At 39.5% G+C, this 24,916-nt stretch overlaps 1 protein-coding gene across 4 annotated transcripts in view; it reads left to right on the top strand.

Annotated features, from left to right (window-relative positions):
• The window catches only part of ATP8A1 (ATPase phospholipid transporting 8A1), a 237,352-nt gene that overhangs the window by 207,118 nt on the left and 5,318 nt on the right, over positions 1-24,916 (top strand). For all 4 annotated transcript variants that reach the window (XM_070045570.1, XM_060299279.1, XM_030881147.2 and 1 more), the window contains 3 exons: positions 15,797-15,885; positions 16,899-16,991; positions 24,345-24,436. In XM_070045570.1, coding sequence (XP_069901671.1) covers positions 15,797-15,885; positions 16,899-16,991; positions 24,345-24,436 — 274 coding nt within the window. The remainder of the gene's footprint in view (positions 1-15,796; positions 15,886-16,898; positions 16,992-24,344; positions 24,437-24,916) is intronic.

The following is a 24,916-nucleotide window of genomic DNA, read 5'->3' as shown; positions in this document are numbered from 1 at the left end:
TCCGGAAAAAAAAAAAATGTATATATATATATATCTGGAAACCCGGAAGGCACAAGCCAAGTGGCTGGCCGTAAGATCCCAGCTTAAACGGGAGTACCTGCTTCAGTACAATGACCCCAGCCGTCATGGGGTCATTGAAGATTCTGCCTTGACTCATTGGACCTATGCAGGATGAGAAAATATCTATCCCAAATTTCAGACCCACTCCTGAGAGCTCCTCACTTTTAAGAGCTCTGTTTGGAATTGGGCCCCTCCTCTTCTGGTATTATGTTTTCAAAACCGACAGAGATAGGAAAGAAAAACTTATCCGGGAAGGAAAATTGGATCGAACAATTAACATCTCATTTTAAATCTGGCGATGATGACTATATATATACATATATATATATATGAAATTGAAAACCACATCATCAGAGAATGTACAGTTGCCACTCAGATGGTAGCAGGGCCCCATTTACTGAGAGTCAGTCACTGTCATAAGTACTTTTCATGTCTTCAGTCGTTTAACATTGAGCATTTCACACAACGCTGTGAGGTAGTTCCTATTACACATTTCACTGACACAGAGTGGTTAAATAATTTTCCCAATGTCAGCTTGTAAGTATCTGAGCTGCTGTTGGAACCCAGCCAGTCTTTTCCCTTAACCACCATACACCCTGTTCTCTGTCGCTTTTACATTTCTTCTCTCACCTTTTCATTCCTCTGCATTTTTCTCCCAGCCTTATCAACTTCGAAGGTATAAATTCCTTTTAGTGTCAGTGCCCCAATCTAAGTACTTACTTCCATCTGGTTGGTAAACTAAGCCATCCGTTATCTGCATGTAATATTTCCATCTTCAGCTCTGCCCAGCTGCCTGTATCACTGATCAGGCATCGTTTCTTTCCCCCTTCCTTCAGCACATTCTGCATGCCTGAAGTTACCAGAAATCCATCCCCCAGATACCTGAGCGTTTAGGGCAGACTGCAGTCTCTCCAGACGCAGCTAGGGAGGGCTGTTCTCAGTTGGTGGGCAGGGTGTTGCCACTTGGGAAACATTCCTTCCTACAGTGTTGTTTCCACTACAGTAATTCTACATCTCTTCCCCTAATAATGATTCAAATGATAATGATTAACAAGTATCCCAGTACCACAAATGACTGAACTATTTAACAATTAAAAAAGAATTATGACATCAGGGTAGGGGGAGAGTGGATTCTACAAAGGTGGAAAATGCGACAATAAGAAATTATTTAGGAAAGGAAAATAAAAAGAAAATAGCGTGGCAAGCTTGACTGCAACTTTAAATTTGTCTCTGTCTTCCTTTCCTCTCACAAATATGGTTGTGATTTAAGAGGAGGCCTTTTTTTTTTTCCTTCAGACCTGACTTGTATTTTTTCACACGGGTACCACAATTTATGGGGCAAGGTAGGCCCTGGGGAGAAGTGCTATGTTATATAAACATATGCTGGCCTGCTTTTTCAACTTGTCTAGATGATGTTACTGGGTATTTTTCGAATTTCCAGAAGAAAATATTTTAGGCACTATGATTAGTAGACCAGATTACAAAGTAAAAAGTACGCTACATCAAGGATCATTTCATATCACGATTTATACCAGAAGCTTAGTATCGGCAGAGCTTTTCAATGTATCGCGGCATTGCAGACACACGCTGTAAAGTCTTCCCAAGCGCATCTGGTTCTGCTCTCCCTGGCCTGAGGGATCTATAAAACTACTGAAGGAAATTGAAGTTAGGGAACGAGCATGTGTTTTACAGAATTTCAGATCTCTTGATTGAGGTTAGTAAAGTCTCTCTGAAAAACAATAAAAATCTTTGTTGAACCCTTTTAGTGTCACCCCTGTAGGAAAGGTATTAATAAACCACGTTAGTGATACGATTTTCCTAAGTTGTGCTGTTGCCCATTTTACCAGCATAATGAATTACTTTGCATATGAGGAATTTCCTGGTTTAAAATAGTCCTTATTCATCTCTCAGCTTTTAATTACCTAGATAGCATGTAATAATTTATTGGTCACAAGACCAGGCCTTGCGGATAGGGTGGAGCAGTGTTACGATATGAAGGAGTTTCATGCAAGATTACTGGGTTTAGCCAAGTAGCCTGGAGAGAACAAGAACCCTAAACTCTGTCAGATGCTCTTCAATGAGCCAACAGTTGGGATCCCATCCAGTAAAACATGCCATGGGTCAGGGCCCTGACAGTGAATGAGACAGGCACACCATCACGGGTCTTAAAGAAGCTGGCTGCGTGGCCACTTCCAAGCCCATTTTGTAAAGAGAAGCCTTGTAGAAACACTGAGAAGCAAAGAGAGACATGGATGTGACAAATGCAATGGCCAGTCAGGACATTGGCACACATTTTAAAGTTAAAGCTCTCTTTAGAGTCACTGTGAGAGCTGGCATTGCTTTTTGTAGACACAGCACCCTTTCCTACCATACAGAGCAAATATATATTGAGTCTCTAGTGTATGTGTGTTACGGGCTCTTTGTTAGGCGGTAGAGGATGCAGAGGGTGAACAGAATTGGTCACTTCCCTTAAGGGTCTCATTTTTTTATTGATGAGCTGTTGACGTCATAAATGTGAGGGATGATGTGGTGCACCCCAAGTGCCATGGCAGTGAACAAGGCGTGGAAAGCTGAGCAAAGCTGCTCTTAGTGCGGCAGAACTTTGGCTGTTCTCTAGAGTCAGTGCATTCTCGCGTTCGTTCATTCCGTAATTATTTATCGAGTACTTAATCGGCTCTAGGCACCATGTCAAGGTAATGGGTTAATTAGACAAGATACCCATTAGCGTTCAGGTTGAGAGAAGCAAGGAGAGGGAGAAACAGTCACTGAGTCTGTTAACAAATGACTAAATGTTGAACGACTAAAGATAATTTCACAAAGTGATAGGAAGAAAACAGGATGATATAGTAAGGGACAGGACTGTAATGGCTGCTCCAGGAAGGTGTTTTTGGAGAACAGATGATTAAGCAGAAATTCCAATGATGTGGAGATGCCTTCATGTGAAGAAGAACATTTTAGGGCTGAAGGAACAGCCCGTGCCCAAGCTCGGAGGCAGGAATGAGCCTGGTAGATTCAAAGACTAAAATGTCAGTGTAGCTGGAGCAGAGAGAGTGGGAAAGAGTGCTATGAGATGGAGCCGGTGAGATGGGCAGAAAGCATATCACCCCTATAAGCGCAGCACTCTGGCTCATAAGACCGTACAGCTTGTTTTTGAGTTGCGTGCCAGGGAGCAATCAAAAATGCTCATAAAAGAAACCATGAATGTCACTGTGCCATCTACTTCAATAAAGCTCACAACTGGACACAATTCTTGCATTCCATGAGATGGTAAGGAAAAGAGATCATCAATGAGGTCAAAAGCTGCTTGGTTCCAAGTTATCACTAAGGCTCCCTAGCATGTATCATGCAAAGCAAGTTATTTTATGGCATATTTTTTTACGTTAAATAAAGAAGTAACTGTGGATTAAACAAGATAGAAACATTTCTCTCTCATGTGAAAAAAAGTCCAGTGGTGTCAGGTAGTTCCAGACTGGTATGGCAGCTGCACAGTCATCCAGGACCAGATTTCTTCTATCTTGCTGCACTGTCAACTTTCGTGTCCTTCTTCGTAGTCCAGAATGGCTGCTTAAGCTCTAGCCATTTTATCAACATTCCAGCCAACAAGAAAGGAAAGAAGGATTAACCCTTTCTCTTTGAAGTTCTTTCCTAGACATTGCCCACCACATTTCCTCTTAGCTTTCATTAGCCAAAAGCTAGTCACATGGCCATACCTAGCTGCAGTAAGAGAGCCAGAGGAACACAGTCTGAGCTAGAGGAGAAGGTGTTCACCCAAGATTCAAGTGGTTGCATCTAAGAAGGGGAGAGGAGATATACTGGGAGGCAACTAGAAGTCTCTGCCATGAAAGTCAATAAATTTTCAACATAAGCCATATGTTAGTTTTTTTTTTTTAACATCTTTATTGGAGTATAATTCCTTTACAATGTGTTAGTTTCTGCCGTACAACGAAGTGAATCAGCTATATGTGGCACATATATACAATGGAATATTACTCAGCCATATATTAGCTTTTATATGTCCATAGGTAAATGGTTTTTGAAGTTTCGAGTTTTTAAAATATAATTTCCTAAAACAGATGGTAATTAGATGACGGAATGGAGGTGTTAGTTAATATTACGGTGGTAATCATTTTGCAATGTATAAATATATCAAATCAACACACTGCACACCTTAAACTTATGTAATGTTATACGTCAATTATATCTCAATAAAGCAGGAAAATAAATTTTTTAAAGAAAAAACTTCCTACAATCTGAAATATAGGCCATTATGTTTCACAGATTGAATTACTAGTAATCAGAGAATTGATGCTTTATGAGATGGTTTTTAAGAAGATAAAATACAGAGCCATCACAAAATTATAAAACCTTGTAAGAATGATATAACAAGTAAACATACTGAGCATTGAGATAAGGTGCCCTATCTTATACAACTTCTCCAGTAACATCAGAACATTTTAAAATTATAATTCTCATAATAAAAAAGAATATTTTGTTACTAATTTTGTCCTCATTTTTCTGGTACTTTTAAGTTTTTTAAACAGCACAATAAAGAAGATTAAAATAAAACAAAGCAAAACAAATTCTGTTCTTAATTACTTTTACTATTCTGGGAACTATATCCCTAGAAAATAAAGTTTCAGAGCCATACATTTTCTAGTGCTCTTGATTCCTTTTTAGAAGGACTATTTTTGCATGTTCAATTCTCAGTATATATTGATACACAGTCAAATTTTACTTTTAAAAAAAAAGTTAGCTTCTAATTGATCTAGGTCCCAACTAGCTCTTCCTCCTTTTCCTCTGAACATCTCTTTTAATCATTTATTTCCGGAGGGTGGAGATGCAAAGGTTGTTTTTTGCATCATTCAACTAGATTGAATATTGGTTCTTAGTCCCGCAGGGTGATCACGCCTTCTTCATTTCCTCACCACCACCCAGGAATGTCCAAGGGGAAAAAGAGCACATAAACGCTGTGAACTGGCGTCTGATTTGCATATTTTCTAAGATTTTCTTTGTTTGGAACAATTTGCATATTTTCTAAGACTTTTGTTTGTTTGTTTGGGATAATCCAAACCAAGGGTTTTCTTTGTCTCTGAGTAATCAAGAGCTTCTGGTATAATTGCAAACATATTGGGGTTTATCCAAAACACCCTTCTCCTTAGTTATTTTCTGGGTGTTCTGCTCTATCTACTTTTATGGAGAAAGTAATAATTCATTCCATATAAGAGTCCAATTTAGCTCAATTCAACTGAGATTTATGGAGTGCCTTGTGTCAGGACCTATACCGGGTGTCAGTGGATCAAAAGTTGAAAAAAGAGAGTCCTGAGGAGCTTGAGTCATGAGTAAACCAACAGATCAACAGATCATTAGAATGTAAGACGCTAGTTATTTTGATCAGGACTCGCAGGGGCTAGCAGAGGAGAGGGCACTCAACCCCCCAGGCTACAGTTCGGAGAGTTTAGAAAGGTTTCTTGGTACTGCTGTTCCCCACACTGTGCAGGAAGCCAAGAGAAAGAAGGGCCTTCCAGCTAGAGAGCAGCCCAAGCAAAGAGGGAAGTTGGGGTTCCTGAGGGAGCTGGAACTGAGAAGTGTAGCCAAGACCAGATCACAGAAAGTTACCCGAATGTATTTACATCATTACATTAAGCCGTGGCAGATTGCAATTCCTTATGAAATACATAGTATTCCAGAAGGTACCTGAGGCCATAGAATACAGATTCAGGTCAGAGGACGTGATATATAAATGCTAGTAATAAGCTAGTGAGTGATGAAGAACATTTTTTATATTTTGGCATGAATATATATCACATAATATAATTGAAAATTTGCAAGAATTCTGTTGAGCTAAAATAAGACATCAAAGACCTTTCTCAGTGATAAGCTCCAGACCATAGAACTTGGCATGGGTATTCCTCTGTCTTTGGGTTTTATCCGAGGGATGTTTTGAGCCTCACTACCCAAGATGTGTAGCCACTGAAGACTTTCAGTGGAAGTTCACCTCTTCAAGCCAAAGTTCGCATGAGCTTGAAATTTCTCTCTGGTTAAAGTGCAGAGTTCACCACTTAGTGTTGACCCAGTTATGCTTATGTACCTCTCAGTTCAACTCCATGCCCGAGTACTATAACGAATTCAGACAGAAAGGGTTAAATTTCTGAGAAAGGCTCCCACAACTTGGAAATCTCTGTCACGCCATGGTGTTTCCCAGGCTTTGGTCACAAAGACACTTTAAGAAACCTTTGCAAGTTTACATTCAAATAACACAATAATATCTGAAAGCAGAGTTGATTTTGATCATCTGATGTCGTTTCCATACATCAGTGGCAGTGTTGCCAGGAGAAGGCACAATTTCGATGCAGTTAAAAGCATTCTGTGGGGCTTCCCTGGTGGTGCAGTGGTTGAGAGTCCGCCTGCCGATGCAGGGGACACGGGTTCGTGCCCCGGTCCGGGAAGATCCCACATGCCGCGGAGCGGCTGGGCCTATGAGCCATGGCCGCTGAGCCTGCGCGTCCGGAGCCTGTGCTCCGCAACGGGAGAGGCCACAGCAGTGAGAGGCCCGCATACCGCAAAAAAAAAAAAAAAAAAGCATTCTGTGTATATAACATTGATATTTTGCCATTAAAATATAGATGTTAACCTTGTGGGTTTCAGCTTTCAGGGTACTAAAGAGTATCACTGTATCTCAGGCTCAGTGAGTCAGCCTCCCCAGTCCCCTGAGAAAGGGAGCTGGAGTAGGAGATACCATGTGGGTAACTGCGGTGGGATGAGATGGGACTGAAAGTGAAATACAGCAAGAGAGTCTACCTTTTCCAAAGAAACATTCAGCTGATACAGCAGAGACGAAGCATTGAGGAGCAGTAAGGAGGGAAGAGCCACAACTTGGTGGGAAAGGTCCAGAAAGTTTGTATGAAAAGAAACAATACCTGCATAACCTGAAGTTGAGCACTGATTTTTTTTTCTTTTGATGAAAATGATTTCATGAAGAAGATGGTTCCAGAGGAGACCAGAAGGGTTAACTGAAACATAGGAGGAAGCAAGAGAAGTTAAATGATCTCATAACTTGGTAGATGGCTCTGAAACAAAAGAAAAGTGGGAGTTGTGGGTTCTGAGGGTCACAAAACCACATCACAGTACAGATCATCTCTGAAGAGTTGCTCTACCAGGATGTTTCAAAGAAGCCAGAGCCAGAAAGAACAATTAAACTCAGATTCAATTAAACTCTTGGACACCACACCCAACCAAATCCTAAGAAGCACATAACAGGTTATACAAGCTATATGTAATATAAGCTTTTGGAGTTTTCTCCAAAACTTGCTAACTCCCTTGGAAAAGCCCTAAATCTCAAAGATAAATAGCCCTCCTACCCCAAAAATTTGAAAGGTCTCATTCACAACAGCAAGGAGAGACTTTAGCCAGATGTGTGTATGGTTAATGGGAAAAAAAACTGGAAAATTTGACAAAAATGAGAGAATATTTTTTAAACGAGTTGAATAAATAAACATACCATGTCTCTGAATAAGAGGATCACTATTAAATCATCACTTCTTTCCATTAGAGAACTGTTTGGGGGAAAAGAAAAAAAAATACATCTTCTCCTTGTGATTGTGATCTAACCTAGGAAAATAATTCTAAGTGCAGAAAAAGGTTAGAGTGTGACTGAAAAGGGCAGCTTTATTATAACTTGTTTAGTTGTACCGTTTAGACAGATACCATTGAGTGTATGTCCCCTCAGATGCCTCCCGACTCTGCAATGTCCATGGTGACAAACGTGTCCACACAGTATTTCCCTAAATTCTTATTCTTCACTTTCTGATCAGCTGGTGAACCGGGAGTAGGAAACAGGTCATAGACAATGCACCCTCCCTCGCCTGGCTAGCTGAAGCCTTGGCCTCTTCCTCTGAATACCTCCCAAATCAGTAAAAATTGATGTTTTTGCTTTTTTTTTTTTTTTTTTTTTTTTTGCGGTACGCAGACCTCTCACTGCTGTGGCCTCTCCCGCTGCGGAGCACAGGCTCCGGACACGCAGGCTCAGCGGCCATGGCTCACGGGTCTAGCCGCTCCGCGGCATGTGGGATCCTCCCGGACCGGGGCACAAATCCGTGTCCCCTGCATCGTCAGGCGGACTCCCAACCACTGCACCACCAGGGAAGCCCCGATGTTTTTGCTTTTTAAATAAAATTCATAATAAAAAGTTTTCAATTATATGGTTAGCTTACAGTCATTAAATAAACTTCTGAAAAAAGAAGGAAAAAAACAACAGCTTCACAACCCAAAGGTAATCCCTGTAAACATATGAGTCCAGTCTTTTTCTATCCTTAATTTGTGTACTTATCTTTGATTAGATAATTTATTCTTTTGACAAATATATATCAAAGGACTAGTCTAGGTTCTGGAGATACAGCAGTGAACAAAAGAGAAAAGGCCTGCCCTCGGGAGCGTATATTCTTGAGAATAAAGAGAGAAACAAAAGTACATTCTAGAGCGTGCGGATGGTAAGTGCTGTGGAGCACTGTAGTGCAGGAAAAAAGCTAGAAATTACTGCCGTGGCGGTGTGGTGCTGCTTTAGGTGCAGTGGCCGTGGGAGATCACTGCAAAGATGACCTTCGAGCAGAGACCGGAAGTGGGGTGAGGAAGCCCTGAGGCCGCCTGCAGAAAGAATTGCAGGCAGGAGAGATGGCCAAGTGCTGAGACACTGAGGAGGCCAGAGTGCGGAAGCAGAACGAGGGCAGGAGGGAGCGAGTAGTAAAGGAGCTAGAGGGATGGGGCAGAGCATCCCTGGCCAAGAGACAATTGTAAAGATGCGCTTAGACTCCCGAGTCCCTGGAGGGTTGAGCGAGTCCCTGGAGGGTTGAGCGCAGTCACAGTCTGGCTTTTTAAATGATTGCTCTGGGTGCTGTGCTGAGGATAGATTGCTATGGGAACAGAAGGAAAGGCACACATGAAAAGGCCGTTGGGGGGGTAATCCAGAGGAGAGAGGTGGCGGAGCATGAGGCACGGGGGAGGGGCTGTGAAGTGGGTAGACTCTGGATTTAAGGAGAAGGGAGTTTTGCCCTTAGAATCTCTTTAATTTTTTTTTTTTTTTTTTTTTTTTTTTTTTTTTTTTTGCATTTTTTGCGTACGCGGGCCTCTCACTGTTGTGGCCTCTCCCGTTGCGGAGCACAGGCTCCGGACGCGCAGGCTCAGCGACCATGGCTCACGGGCCCAGCCGCTCCGCGGCATGTGGGATCCTCCCAAACGCGGGCACTAACCCGTGTCCCCTGCATCGGCAGGCAGACTCTCAACCACTGCGCCACCAGGGAAGCCCCAGAATCTCTTTAATTTTTAAATTTATTTGATACAATATATATGACTTACTATTTATCATTTTAACCATTTTTAAGTGTACTGTTCAGTGGTATTAAGCTCATTCACAGTGTTGTGCAGCTGTCACCACCATCCACGTCCAGAACTTTTTCATCTTCCCCACCTGATACTCTAGACCCATCAAACAATAACTCCCCGTTACTGCTTCCGCCCAACCCCTGGCAGCCACTATTCTACTTTCTGTCTCTGAACTTGATTACCCTAGGTACCCCTTGTAAGTGGAATCCTGTAATATTTGTCCTTTAGTATCTGGCTTATTTCACTTAGCGAAATGTCTTCGGGGTTCATCTATTTGTAGCCTGCGCCAGAACCTCATTCCTTTTTAAGGCTGAATGACAGCACATGATATTTATAAGCCACATTTTGTTTATCCATTCATCTGTTGATGTTTCCACGTTTTGGTTATTGTGAATAATACTGCTATAAACATTGATATGTGGATTTTTTTTTTAAATAGAGCAGATCAGATTTACCAATGGATTGGAAGTGTGGTCTGAGAGAAAAAAGGAGGAAAAGCAAGTTTTTTGGCCAGAGCAGCTGGAAGGATAAAGTTTATATTTGCCGAGACAGGGAAGACTGGGGTTTTATATTCTTTTTATTTAACGTAGCAAAATAGTCACGTTGTGTAGTTAAGAAAAGTCTTCATTAATGCCGGTATGAGACCTTCCTTCTCTTCCTGCCCATTCTACATCCCTTCCTTGCCCCCCCCCACAAAAAAATTGTTACTTTTAGTTATCATACTTTCCCTGGATTTGCCAAAATATTTCTGTTGATTCAAAAGGGAGATGGGGAAGGTAATTTAACATACTTAGCTTTTAATGCATGTCACTCAGCCTTTGTAACAGATAAAATGACCTCTATTGGAAAAGGATGGTTAGGGAGCTGAATCAAGCCCTTCTCCTCTCTCCCCAAATCACATAAATATCTAGTTATAACTGCTCCCAGAATAACTCCATGCCAGAGCACAAGAAAGCCAAACAACATCTCAGGAATATAGTCCCAAGGCTCTGGTGTTTTTTGACCTTTAATCGCTCTAAACACTAGGTTGTAAGAACTTATTTATTCAACAATTATTTATTGAACACCTGGCTGGTGGTTAAGCACTTGGGCTGTAAGAATTCATCAAGATATATTTCTTCCTCTTACAGGGATTATAGTCTGTAACTAGAAAATGGGTAATAGTTACCACCAAAGTGGAAGCACAAAGTAGGGTCAGCTAACCCAAGTCTAAGGAAAGCAGTGACATCTGATGTGAAAACTAAAGAGCAAGCAGGAGTCACAGATACAGGGTCCAAGGACGAGAGTAAGCTTGGGCAGATTCCAAAATCTGAAACACTTTGTGAAGCTAGAGATGGGGGCTGGCTTGAGAGATGTTGTAGGGGACGTAATCAGAAGTCAGGTAGGAAAGGTCATGAAATCATATTACGGATTTTTGTACTCCATCCTGAGGGTGGTATAAAGCCACTGAAAGGGTTTAATCCAAGAACTGCTCAAAGCTAATTTGCACTGTGGCTCTGGCTGTAGTGGGGAAGAAAGAGCAGGTCTGGGAGGAAGACAGTGTGTGTTCAGTTGGGGAATGTATTAAGTTTGAAGTGCCTCTTTGACATTCAAGTTCAGAGCTGGTTGGTCTGTGTTTGAAGCACAGGCAAGAGATCTAAGCCACAGGGAGAGACCGTGACTGATCCCCATGTAGATAATAGAAACTTCCAACCTTCCCAGGGAGTGTGTGTATATGATAACAGAAGGCTCCTGAGAGAATGCCAGGATAGTCTACCTTTCCCTTTATTCAGGACTTGTCCAAACAATCAGCTTCCTAACAATTACACTCTTCGAACAGCATCTTTAATAGCTTGGACAGTATTATCTCATATAGACGTACATTTACTTAACCAGCCACGTAGTTTTTCCTGTTAGTTTTCACTGATGTTTTACTATTTTTAAAAAAACGCACAATGAATATTTGCATTCCGCAAAATTAGTTCCTTGGGATGTTAGAAAGCAGTATATAGGAAAAAGTGTTCCATGGTCGATAAATGTATTTTGGAAACCTTGATTTTAAAAACTCTTCAGTAGGTTCTTTACTGTGATTTCTCAAAGCCTTAAACACGCTACTCTGCCCTGTGACTCTCCAGGAGGGGTATGCTGTGGTTTGTTTATACCTTTACTAAGCCTTGGGCCATGACAGGCTTTTGGAGGGAGCGCTTTCAGGACTAGTGACCACAGAACAGTTTCGTAGGATATTAACCTGTATGTAAAAGCTGTACCAGATTTCAACACATAGTCCCAGAAGTTGAATTATCAAATTAACAGGAATGCATGTTTGTGTTCTTGATGCACATGTCAATTACCTTTCCCAAAGGCAAGTACATTGCTGATGGGAATGTAAATTACTCCACATACCTGTTTCACCATACCTCCGCACTCCCCCAAGTGTGATCATGAATTGTTTAAATCTGATCTAATTTGGTAATGTTTCTGTGACTACAGAGAGGCCCAGCATTTTTCCATGTTGTTGATTACTTGCTGCTGCTTTTGTGAATACCTTCTCAGGTCTTTTGCCTATCTGTTGGAATCTTAGCTATTCTTATGAAGATAAGTGGTCTATTTTTATAATCAGGTTTTAGTGCAGAATTTCATATACTTATGGCAGCCATTTTCCCAAGTTCTTATGTATCATTTATTTTTTAGTTAAGTTCTTTTCGAACACGTGGAACTTCTCCATTTTCATGGGTCAGTTCTTTAAAGCATTTCTTTTTATAGCTCTTTTCCCACTGTTTTTAAGCTTAGAAAGTCCTTTTATAAAGTTTTATCTAGACACTTAATAATCACTGCTTGTTTTTTTGTTGTTGTTATTAACATTAACTCGTAACTCCTCTGGTATTTATATTATTTATATTAATTTATCTTGCTGCCCTCCCCCCCCCCGACAGAAGAAACTAACCAAGTTTTACGGCACTGTTTTCTGAATTTTCCCTTCCAAATTAATATATTGTGCCCATGCAATCTTTAATAATTTTTATGAAAACAATTTTATCTCCATTTCCTACATTAGCAAATTGAGATGAATGGCAATTTATTAGGGTTCAGTTACTCGGCCAGTTTCAGTCTTGAGATGAGTATATACTGTGATGTTAATGTGATGAAAACCATGACATTTATAAACTTACACTTAATTTGATGTTGTGATAAAAATTTCCTTCCTTGAAGCTCATGGGAGAGATTACTGAAAAGAACACAAGACTCGAGTGTTTAAAGGAATTTGAAAATTAAAATGAAGAAAGGAACGTTTGTTAATAATCAGTGGTAGTAATAAAAGCAGCCACTTTATAAACATTATTGGTTTAATTCTTACAATCCACTTTACAGCTGAGGAAGCAGAGACCCCGAAGTTACTCCCTCCATCTCTGAGAGCTGGGACAGGCAGAGCCACCACCACTTCCAGGGCTGTTTATCACCAGCCCTGCTCTAGTTGGGGTCCGCGGATATAGTTTTAGGACTCCCCAGGGAGCCTTCTTATTTAGATAGTGTCTGTACTTAAGCGAAGAATCAGCATCCTAGTTCCCCACTTGGACATTTATAGGGTAAAAGGAGGGACAGACTTAAAAAGTGCATTGCTGAAAGTTTGTAGGCAGGTAGCACATCGAAATTCTCTCCTCCAAGACTGAACATGGGAGACACTGCAGGTGAAAAAGTAAGTGTTCCTCTCTGTGTGGGAACGTGGGTACCAAGGGGTCACCTCACTGTGGGTCAGAAGGTAAGCCCTCTTATCTGCTCAAGCCCCTCGCCTTAGCTAACTGCACGTGAGCTAGGATTTTCTCAAACGTTCTTTCTCTGCAAGTTCACAGGGAAATTTCAAAACAATTCCTCATTCCTCTGCCGCAGCTTGCGTTTTCAGGCAGTGATGGTTCATTTTTGAAGCCCGCGTGGCCCGATGCTGAGACAGCATCGCTCTGCAGACAAGCAATTGTTTGTTCCCGGAGCGGGACCTGTGCCCTCAAGTGTACTGGCTTTGCAGCTCCCTGGGCTGATCCTTTCTCAAGTCCCCCGGGAGGCACTTTTGTGGCAGATTCCATTTGGTTTCAAAGGGCCTCGAGGAGGGGCATCGGGGCTGCTTGGCGTGGCCCCCCAATCTCCCATGTTAGGAGCGACTTGCCAGCCGCTGGCGGAGGGAGCGCAAGCCCGGCCCCGAACAGGCGGCTCCTGACCCCCCACCCCCATTGTCTGCGGAATAGGGCGTCTTTTCCCAGCCGACCTGCCTGCGAGTGGAGAGATGTGAAAAGTTAGAGACAAAAATGGTCTCTACAGAGTGAGGGGGAGCTTTCTTGTACAGAAAGGAAGGAAATACCTCTGTGGGATTTTATTTCCCCCCCCTTCTTCATCCAAAAAATACAAAGAGGCTCTCTGTCTTTAATGCGAATGTCGGCTTTAAATCTTTTAGGTTTGGATTAACTCTGCAAAAGAAAAAAAAATCTGACAGGCTTTCAGATATGACGCAGAAAAACTTCTTTCCCTTCAATGCATGGCGTTCATTTGCAAAGCCAAAGGCTGGTGGACTGAATAGTGGGCGCCAGTCTCCCCGTCATAGTTAACATTACAATGGTCAGAATTAGCGGCCTCCTTCACCACCAGTGGACATTTAATACAGGGTGGCAAAGGCGAGAATAAATCTTTCTTCTCTTGCCCCAAAATTAAAAGAGATTATAAAATTAAGCCAAGTAAAAGAGGCATTTTCAGTTACATGACTTAGAATCTCATCTTACCTTTTTCCCGTAGAAGGAAAAAGAAATGTGCCATTTTGCAGTCATTACCTAACTCAAAAGCTTCCTTCCAACTAAACAAAACCCACTGACTTGATGGACATTTCCTATTACACAGTTATTGTTGGTTTTCACTATTGAGGATGTCAGCAAGCATGTCGAAGATCATGTTTTGCTTATAAAATAAAATGACTTTTATGTGAATATCTTTCGTCTTGGTGGTATCTACAATGTGGGTGCTATTCCATTGAATCCACGTGGCAACATTTACTTTCTGAAATTTTGGGTAATAGCATGTTCTTATTTTAACGTTGTGTTCAGAGCTGTGTCAGCCTAGATAGAGGGAAACCTGAGTATCCTTGTACCAAGAGTCCGTATCAATAAGCTTGTGTTAATGTAGAAAAAATTTTAAACAGCAGCTCCTGGTCTCCAGTTGAGAGTCAAAATGAATAGGTAATCTGAAACACAACTTAAAATTAGTAATCTTTGTATTTGATAAGGATTGATTGATTAGGACTGTTTATGTGTAATTGTGAACCTGCCTATACGAATTAAACTCTAAATCATTTTTAATTCCTGACCTGGTTAAAAAAAAAAATTTCTTGCGTGAGTTTTAATGGGATGTAAATGTGTGTGCGTTGGTTGGCTACTTCAGAATGGAGTTATAACAATACGTCTATGGATTTAAATAGGTACTGCAAATTTATTCTTGATAAACAAATAGACTCGAAGTGAAGCAAAATATCCCTTTTGGTTTTATTATATGACACTATCCCTTTTAAGCTCTAGTAATCTAATTACATTATAAAGGGATTTTTTTTTATTATAATCGCAAATAACTAATAGAATTTGTTGATTTTTATTATAGAATCATTTTCTTTGCAACCCCAAAGGCTCTGATATAGCAATTTGGGATTTAATACAAAGGAATGCTTAAAGTTATTTTAATACATTTTTATTTGGGTTTTACATACTAAACATTTGGCTTGACTTTAGCAATAACAGGATGCACCGAAACAAGTTATGTAAATCTTTGAACAAAAATTAATATTATTCCTATCTAATATCAAATTGTTATTTTTCATAGATTCCTTAATTAATTTGTTTATACTGTATTCATGATTTATCTGGATGATCTTTTAGTATCATGCAATATTTTAGAAAAGCAAATTTTTATGTGCCAGCAATAGTAAATGTAGCTTTTAATTAGGATTGATTTTCCATGTTGTATTATAAGAGAATTTAATCCAGTGTATGTTTGAAGTTTGCTCAAAAAGATAAATTTTTATATTCTAAGTTATAAAAGAAGGTCAAAGTTTATTACTCCATTGTTTTGATCACAGTAATAAAAATTTCACATAAAACTATGAAAAGATTTGCCACATGATAAAACTTTGTTGTATTAGCTACTTGAAGGAAAAAAAGAAATGTAGAAAATGCATGTTTTAATACATTTGGCTTTTAATTCCAAATATTTCACAAGTGTGAATTCAGAGTTATTGTGTACTCTCTTGCAGAATGAGATTCTTAAAATTATTTTACTTGAAATCATACGAAAACTAAACATGAATGATGTGTTTCTTGGTTTTTAAAGTAATACTGTTTCTGATGCTTTTACTCAGGCAGCCATGTTGTTCAGTTCCGGAGTCTTTTGGACAGGCCTGTTATTTATCCCTGTGGCATCTTTGCTTCTTGACGTGGTGTACAAAGTGTAAGTATAATGCTCAGTTATGTCATTAACAACACAGATGCATATTAATCCTCAGATTTCTCTCGTTGTAACATTAACTCTAGTGTAGAGCTTACAGAATAGGAATTAGTAATATTAATTCTACATAAAGAAGAAAGGAGTGATTGAAGAATTAGAAAACTAAGTTAGTTTAAAAGAGCGAACAGAAGTAAAGCAGGTAGCTTCAATTAACATTTTTGTTAATCAGCCTGAAAAACCCGTTCAAGGTAGAAGAAAAAATTCTTTTACCTCCAAATACATATATATATAAATTTTTAGTGAACAGTAGTTGTGAAAGGGAATTTTTGCTTGCCTGATTCTAAACATGCATAAAACAGAATAGAAGAAACTACAACTTTACTAATCTTTCTCAAGGATTATAAGTTTTAAAGTGTCCTCTCTTCCCACAAAAAAGATATCATTAATGTTAATGTGATGCTTATTTAATAACTGAGAGTTTTAATATTGTAAATGTAAACGATTTATTTTATGACTATTGTTTCTATAATTATATTAATGCCCAGAATTACTGTAGTCTTTTTTTTTTTTAATAAATTTATTTATTTATTTTTGGCTGTGTTGGGGTCGCGGGCTTTCTCTAGTTGCAGCGAGCGGGGGCTACTCTTCGTTGCAGTGCGCAGGCTTCTCATTGCATTGGCTTCTCTTATTGTGGAGCACAGCCTTTAGGTTCGCGGGCTTCAGTAGTTGTGGCACACGGGCTCTAGTGTGCAGGCTCAGTTGTGGCACACGGGCTTAGTTGCTGCGCGGCAAGTGGGATCTTCCCAGACCAGGGCTCGAACCCATGTCCCCTGCATTGGCAGGCAGATTCTTAACCACTGCGCCACCAGGGAAGTCCCTACTGTAGTTTTTTAGATTCTATGGAAAAATTGCTTGTACACTGGTTACTGTTGTACTTAGTAGCAGCATGATCAAAACTAGTTTCATAAAGTCTTAAATCTTCACACGAATACTTCTACCCTTTTTTTTTTTTGCAGTATCAAGAGGACTGCTTTTAAAACATTAGTGGATGAAGTTCAGGAGCTGGAGGCAAAATCTCAAGACCCAGGAGCAGTTGTGCTTGGGAAAAGGTAAAATATGCCCTGAATATGTTCTTTTCCAAGTGAACTTTAAATGTCTTTTGCTAGTGGTTGGAAATAAGCAGTTAAACGTGTTTATCTGTTAACGTGGAGCTAGCAGTGTCACTGACAAATTTTGCAGTCAGAGAGATGCAGATTCAGATCACATCTTTCTTCACTAAGCTGCAGGTGACCTTAGCCAAGTTGCTTAGTGCTGCTGAGCCTCAATTTTCTCATCTATACAATGGGAGTGATAATACCTCCCTCATGGCCAGTTGTGAGAATTGCATAAAATACTGTGGATAAAGCAGGTGGCTTGCCATCTGGTGCTTAATGAGCACTCAATAAATGGTAGGTACAAATAGTGTTTATTATTAAACTGAAAAAGAAAAAAAATAACACAGTAGAATATAGTCAAAATCAGAGCTTGACATAAAGTCAGCTCTCCCACAGTTACCTTTGTGGTTCAGTACATTGTTAGGAACTGACCTGGGCGTATGTCTGTCATATATGAAGTCAGTTATGTCTTCCAAGTCCTCCTTACCGCCCCCCGCCCCGCAAAAAAGCAAGGTTAGAAAGCTAATTGAATTGACTAAATTTCACAAAACGTTATAGAAAAGAATTTAAACTTATATGAAAGCACTCTGTGATACACCACAATTATGAAGAAAATACGAGGAATTTATTCTTTCTGTCTTTCATCACACTAAAGTGAGCTAAAGTTTTGTCTCAACCATAGGAAACGTTTTGCCCTGGTCTGTGTCACCTTCATCGTGGTTCACTGTTGTTAGTCAATTTGACACAGTGGAGTGTCAGACTGGGAACTCAGGCTGAGACCTTGGCTTCCAGCCCTCTCGTGCTCTCATTAGGCCGAAGGAGCACGTCACACACCAGTCTGTGCCTCTCTTAAAAATAACAGCACTGGCATCTGTGGGGCGTGCACCACGTGCTGGGTGCTGCACTCCTCACTTCACAGGTACTATTGCATTACACTCCTGCAACGACCCTGTACAAATCCATCATCCCCAGTTTTTCCAGATGAGGAAACCGGGGCTTAGACAGACCAGGTTCTCAAGGTCAGAAGTGACCACGCTGGGCCTTGAGCCCATGTCAGTTGATTCTAGAAACCCTGTTGCTAACCATGCACACTATTCTGCCTCCTGCTGCTGCTTTTCAAGAACGTAGGATGGCAGCAAAACTAGCCTGCCGCTAACATGACAGTTCGTAGCCTCTCCGAGTCGGTGTCCCTGTGTACCTGATGGGCTGCTACCTCTGCGGTTACAGGTGTAGCTACTCCTCCCTCCACCTTCTCCTCATCTCTTCCCTTCACCTCCAAGTCAACATCTATTCTATTGCCTTTCATAACTAGTTCCTCAGTAAATGTTTTTTCCCTCTTTCACTCTAGCTGTAAAAAGGATGTGGTAAGAGTTCTAGCTCACAAAATTGTGAACCAAAATATTTATTCACAATTATTAGGGAAAGTCTACTGATAGCATTGTTACTACCCTTAGTAAATTTCTATTTGTATGTTAATAAAACCTACGTTAAGCCCCTCCATGTGATACTGGTTTTCCATCGTTTATAGTATATCGGTGACTTCAACAATTCATAAGTCAGGCTGAGGGTTCCATGTGATGACCTCTGACCTCTGGGTCCTAAAGACCTGAGTCTGTGATGTGTGTAGTCCCTTACATTAAATAAGTCAGAGAACCTAGAAGGAAAGAAGTGAATTCCGCCGTAAATGACAGCCAGCTTCTCCAAGAAAATGCATCTGATAAATTTCCTGCTGCTGCTCAGCTCATTTGCCTAAAACAGCTGTTCAGCTTTTCTTAAGGACTCAGGACTAAGTTAGATGTTAGCTGAATACCCCAGACAAAAACCCCTAGTACAGTAGGGACCCTGTGTTGCCGTTGCTGCCAATCGGTGAAGAGAAGGATGGCGATGGTCAGTGCGGCGTGGTGTCTCCCTGCTAGACGGTAGCTAGAGGAAGGAGGAGAAAAAGATCTGTGAAAGGGGAAAAGTAGCAACTGGTTGGAAAAGTCTTAACACCAAACTACATTCTAAGGCAGTTTAGAAATTGTCAGATAGATTTTATTGATAGAACTCTTTCAGAAACCTTGGAGAATAAGACTCATGTCAAATTTCAAAAAACTAGCTAATTTCATCTGCATTTTTCAAAGAGGAAGAAATAGTGATTCTGTGTATTCTAGTGATACCAGGCTTCCCTGAGTGCCAAAACACCACATTATTTTATGCCTCCCGGTCTCCACACATGCTGTTCCTTGTCTAGAGCTGATACCCCTTACAGACTGGGTAAATCCAATTCCTAGCTTTCAAAACCCAGTCCAAATGCAATTCCCTCAGCTTTTCACAGGTAAAATCAATTCTTATTCTGCTATCTCTGTATCTTGTTTGTTCTTCTGTTTTTACGTTCATTGCATTATGATATAGTGTATTTGTTCGCCCTATGCTTGTTCGTCTCCCCTACTAGACGGAGCTCCTTGTAGGAGAGGCCTCTGTCCTGGTCTTAACTACAACCCAGAACCGGCCACAGAGCCAGGAACATAGTAGCACTCAGTCAATATTTGTTGAGTGGGTGAATGTATGGCCAAGAGAGTTAACTAAGGAATGAATGAACGAACGAATGAAAGGGTGGGTGAAAGGATAGTTGAGTAGTGGGGTTGACCTGTGGGTAATTAAATTAAAATGTGATAACAAGAACATAGAAGTATATAGGTTACACTTCCCAAACTAGTAACGCCTAGCGTTAATGATTGTTTACTTTTTTTGTCATAGAATGATGCAATTCTTAAGAAAGATCTTGCGGGTTGATCATCCCAATTTTTTTAATCTTCACTAAGCACTACTATGAAGTCAACCTAGATGTAAAATGAAAGAGTGTCAGAGAAACTATAACTTACTTGTAAGAACCGTATCCAGATTAGTATTTATAAGAATTTATTTCTCATCTCTACTCATTTTCAAAAATTGGAACGCCTTGGTTAAAAGAATTAGTCCTTTTTATAGAAATAGTATGCCACTTATCATAATTTCCAGCAAATTAGATATATTTTAATTTTACATCGAAATTTTGAGGAAAAAAGTATGTTTCATCGTTTAAGTATATTGCTTTTGAGCCATGGGTTATGGTAGAAATCAGTTTAAGTCTAAAAAATTGGGAGAATAAAGCCAAACCTTATTCCTAATACTGTGTAGCCATGGCTTATTTTTGTGTGTTAAGAAAATGACTTTAAGCTGTGAAATCCTGTTCTTTGCTTTTACTTTTACTTTCTTTGCTCCAACACTAGGGAGCCGAAACATCTTCATTCCCAAAGTCCAAAAAGCTTTGAAATTCAATTTTTTCCATAGGTTTCTAGCAAAATTTGCTGGAAAAACCAAAACAATTTGTACTATAAATATAAGGACATTGATCGTGTTTATTTTTCTACAATGTAATATTCCTGTATTTTATAGCAGGAATATTAATTTTTGGAATATGGGCCTCTAAGATGCCACTTGGGAGTATTACATCTACACATTGTGTGTAACATATTACTTTTTCTAAAACAAAACAAAACAAAATGTGAATTCAGAATCCCAAAGATTTAAAGTAAGGGGTTGTGGACAATGGGCTCATTAGAGACAGGGCAGTTATTACTGGATACCTTTCACATGTGTGTGAAGCAATGCATCTTATGGTAAGGCAGTATGAATAATGAGTCTCATAATTTTTTGTATCTAACTGTAGACATTAGCCAGCATATCATCATCAGCCGTTACTAAATAAGAATTTTAGCCCAAGATCTTCAGGTCAGTCCTTATTAATTTGTCCATCACCACTGTGTGGCCCACAGCCTTAGCTTTAAAAAAGACAGTAGGGAAGTATGGATGTCAGATCATTTGGTCATGGGGGTGGTGATGGTGTTCTCTCCCAGCTTTTCTCTGTATTGTTTATCTTAATGAAAAGCAATTTTAACATTGCCCCAGAACTAATAGAAAAGAAACTATATTTTTCAATTTTCACCTGGGTTTTATATCAGGATTACATAAATTTCTTTGAGGCTGGGGCAGAGGCGCGGGGTCGGGGGGGAGGTGATTAGGATAGGAGGACATATCAAATGTTTTCCCCCAGCCTACTCTCATCCCTGTGATAAGGGTTCCATCCAACATTTGTAAAGAAACGTGACAGAACGATGAAATACCTCCTCCAGAGCAGAGATTACTTAGGCTTCTTATATTCATCGTTCATCTCCCCACCACCACTGCCTACTACAGGACAGCTGTCGTATGCTATGCACTAAAACATTTCATGAATGAATGAAAACAGCTTGGCAACCCAATAAAACAACAAATGCAAATTGACCACTCTTCAAAGATAACTGAAAATACCTTAAGACAACATGTTCCAGGACAGTAAATGAGTTTTTACGGGTTTTTTTTTAGTATTTCTAAATGAAATTTTATTTTAAAACGTGGTATATTTCCACCTCACCTCATCAGATATCTAAGTTGCAGCATTTTAACAGGCTTGGAAATAACGTAAGTGGTAATTGTGTGATTGCATTAAATAAATCGAAAATTTACATAGCTTGGTATGTACATGAAAGACCCTACAAATTGAGTAAAACTACTGAACGAGAGTTGTGAATAAGATGTGGTTTTAGTTAGAAGGCATCCTAGAGTCTTTTTTTCTCCTCACACTGTGTTAAACTGTTCAACAGAAACTAAACTTTTAACATGTCTATTAATATTAACATGTTACCAGTATATTTTATAACGTGGCTTGATAGTGATATCAGTACCCATAAACCTTGATGGTACAGAAACTGCATAACTTTGAAATGATGAGTAGTTCTCCAAAAGTGGGATAGGACTAGAGAGATACAAATCATCATCAGTTATTATTTATTAAGCACCCTCCCATGAACGGCATTTATATTCTGAGGAGGGAGTTTTTGTTCTATCAAGAGGTCCAGCGTAGCCAAGGCAAAAAGCAAAATACACACCAAAAAAACCTAGTAGTTTTCCTAAGGAAGTGGAGTGAGGGGCATTATAAGTTAAAACTCATGTTCAGCAATAGACTTCTTGTTGAGGTAATGTTGAATATAAACCAAGGCATCAGAAATGGGCCTCACAGAGTATCTTTTGTTTCGTGATGATCTCTGTTCTAGTTGGGGTTTTTCAAATAATAAATTCCGTGGGATCTGGGGGATGGTAAGGGTGGGAAGAACTAGTGCTTCTAAGTGTTGAGTGGTTCCTGAGTACCAGTAACTGTGGTTGAAGCTATACAACTCCCTGAATCCTCCTGTCAGCCCGAGGTTAGGAATTGTCCTGTTCTCCATGAGATGTCCAAGAAAGGTTGCCTAAGGTGACCCAGCTAATAAGTAACAGACTCAGAATTAAACCAAAGTAAGACTGCAAAGCCCAGGCTCTTTCCACAGTAGTGTGCTTCTTTCCCCAGAAAGAGACTTTTCTGCTTTTTTTTTTAACACTAGACATTAACTTGATGTAACAGCTGAGTGATAAACTAGCCTTATATGAACCGTTACAAAACAAAATTACATTATCTCATATATTTAGGTTGCCATAATATGAAAGGGGCAATTCTCACATCTGCCTTCTTATCGCTTCCATAATTGTAATATTAAAGTGTCATGTCATAGTATTAAAGTATCATGCATTCAGGAAGGCCAGCCCGAAACCTGGAAAATGTATTTTGGGAAGAAGAAGCTCTAGCATGATACATTGCCGTCCTCTAGTCTTCTGTAGTCATTTCAGTTTTAAACACCAGAGACTTGCCAAGCACCCCATCCAAGATGCTCTGCTAACAACATCAGACCACCTGCTGCTAAAGCTGCCGACTTCCTCCAAGCGGTTACATATTTTAGTGTCCCTGTGAGTCCCCGGGTCTGTAACGGTAGATCATTTTAAGAGCAGAGTAAGAAAAGTCACTCTGTAAAAATGGCTCCTTCTCATTCCCCATATCTGTTTATTTCACTAGCAAAAACAAGCTTTACAAATTGTTGCAAAACCACTGGAGTTTTAAGATTAATTAGCTTTCTTGCCTTAATTCCCAGTGACAATAAAATATGTCTAATAAATAGCAGTTAACACCCCTAGACTTTTAAAAATGTGTGTAAGACTACTACAGATGTCAACATTTCTAAATATTTTATTTCAGCAAAAGCCTAAATGTTTGTGTAATTACAATGAGTTCATTTTGCAGATGATCCTTTTTTTTGCATATGATAAACATTGTTCCCTTTCGGGGTCTAAAAAAATTGGCAAAATACAGAACTAACATAACTTACAGCAGTTAACTAAAGCTTTAAAGTGGGGAAACTAAAAGATGGAAATTTGTCCACTGAGTCAATTCCAGTGATTAAAACAAAATTGCATAAACATTTGCTGCAACACATGTGGATTATTTATTAGCTCTTCATGCTTGTTATGTGTTTGATATCAAAGCAAAGTTTTATAAATCAGCCAATGGAGAAACGGCATGATTGGGAGGATTGATGATGTTTAAAAGTGCACTTTGGAATTATTACTCAAATTCATCTATCCGACAAGTATTTGACTCCCTACTGGGTGAAACACTGTTCTGTGTGCAGGGGAGAAAAACAGATGCATTATTTCTTACATTCTGCTTTTAGAAGTTACATAATTACATGGGTTTGTTTCTGCAGAGAAGATTCTTCTAAACGTTTATTGGAAAATGTGTTTTTTCTTGTCACTTTACCTAGTAAATTATTTTCTGAAAACAGCTTTTTTATTTTAAAATGAAATTAAGGAACACATTTCATTACCATATTAGAGTGGTAATGGAATTTTTCTAATTAAAAAGTCTGTGAAATTTCTTCTTTGCATAATTTTTCAGATTTCTCTGTATAACTAAAAAAAATTATTTTACACCAGAATATGTGCAAAGTAGGAAAAAGGTATAGTAATGGTTAATTTTTTTAATTCTAAAATGCCATGCTTGCTATATGTAGTAAATCTAAATTCCAAGATTTTAGAAGCCACTAACACAACTGGTAGAGTTTGTATTTTTTATTAATTATATTGTGCAGGTTCTGTGTCTGTATTTGACTTAAATATAACTGGAGGTGGGGAAATCTTTTGACTGGACTACTGGGGACAAAACTCTCCTTAGCTGTCAGGGGGGGAAAAAATGGCCTCAAAAGTATCCAGTACTTGAAACCTCATTTGCTGTCTGAGAAAATGGGGTTGAAATAATCACTAGACTCCGGATTTCTCAAGCAATCTTTTGTGTCAGTCTGACTCTCTCTGGTGGTCCTGTGGGCTCTCTGGGTTCTCCACCGAGTTGATAATTCATTTCACACGTTTGCACCTGTTCTGCAGCCTCACGGAGAGGGCGCAACTGCTCAAGAATGTCTTTAAGAAGAACCACGTGAACTTGTACCCATCAGAATCATTGCAACAAAACCTGCTCCGTAAGTATTTGAGTTCTATTTTTTAAACACATCCTCTGCCATTACCTCATAGGATCTGAGAGCAGTATTTTAACTTTAGAGATATTTAACTATTTACAGTTAACACCTAAAACAAGTTTTGCACATTTGCAACATGTTATGTAAATAGCAAATGTTTAAAGAATCCTTTGACCACAGCCATCTCACTTTCAGCAAAAGAGATAGAGCATTTGAAAATCTTGCTGCTTTCACTTCAAGAAAAATATTCCGGCATGCCCCTTGTTTCCTTAAGTCTTAAAAAGAACCAGTGAAATAAATCTTAACTCTTAAAAGCTCACTCTGTATTGTTATCTTTCCTACTTGAATAACTTTGCAAGAGCCTTTTCAGCTTTCATACGCAATGACATGTATGTGAAACATTGCACAATTGAAACATGTATTTTCCCCTTCAAAAATATTTATGAATATTTAGAGTTGTAAGAGATTATTAGGTATCGCACC

Source organism: Globicephala melas, chromosome 5, assembly GCF_963455315.2.
Source record: "Globicephala melas chromosome 5, mGloMel1.2, whole genome shotgun sequence".
NCBI classification, from domain to species: Eukaryota; Metazoa; Chordata; class Mammalia; order Artiodactyla; family Delphinidae; genus Globicephala; species Globicephala melas.
The sequence above is the reverse complement of the archived record's forward strand: the minus strand, read 5'-3'. Positions and strand labels throughout refer to the sequence as shown.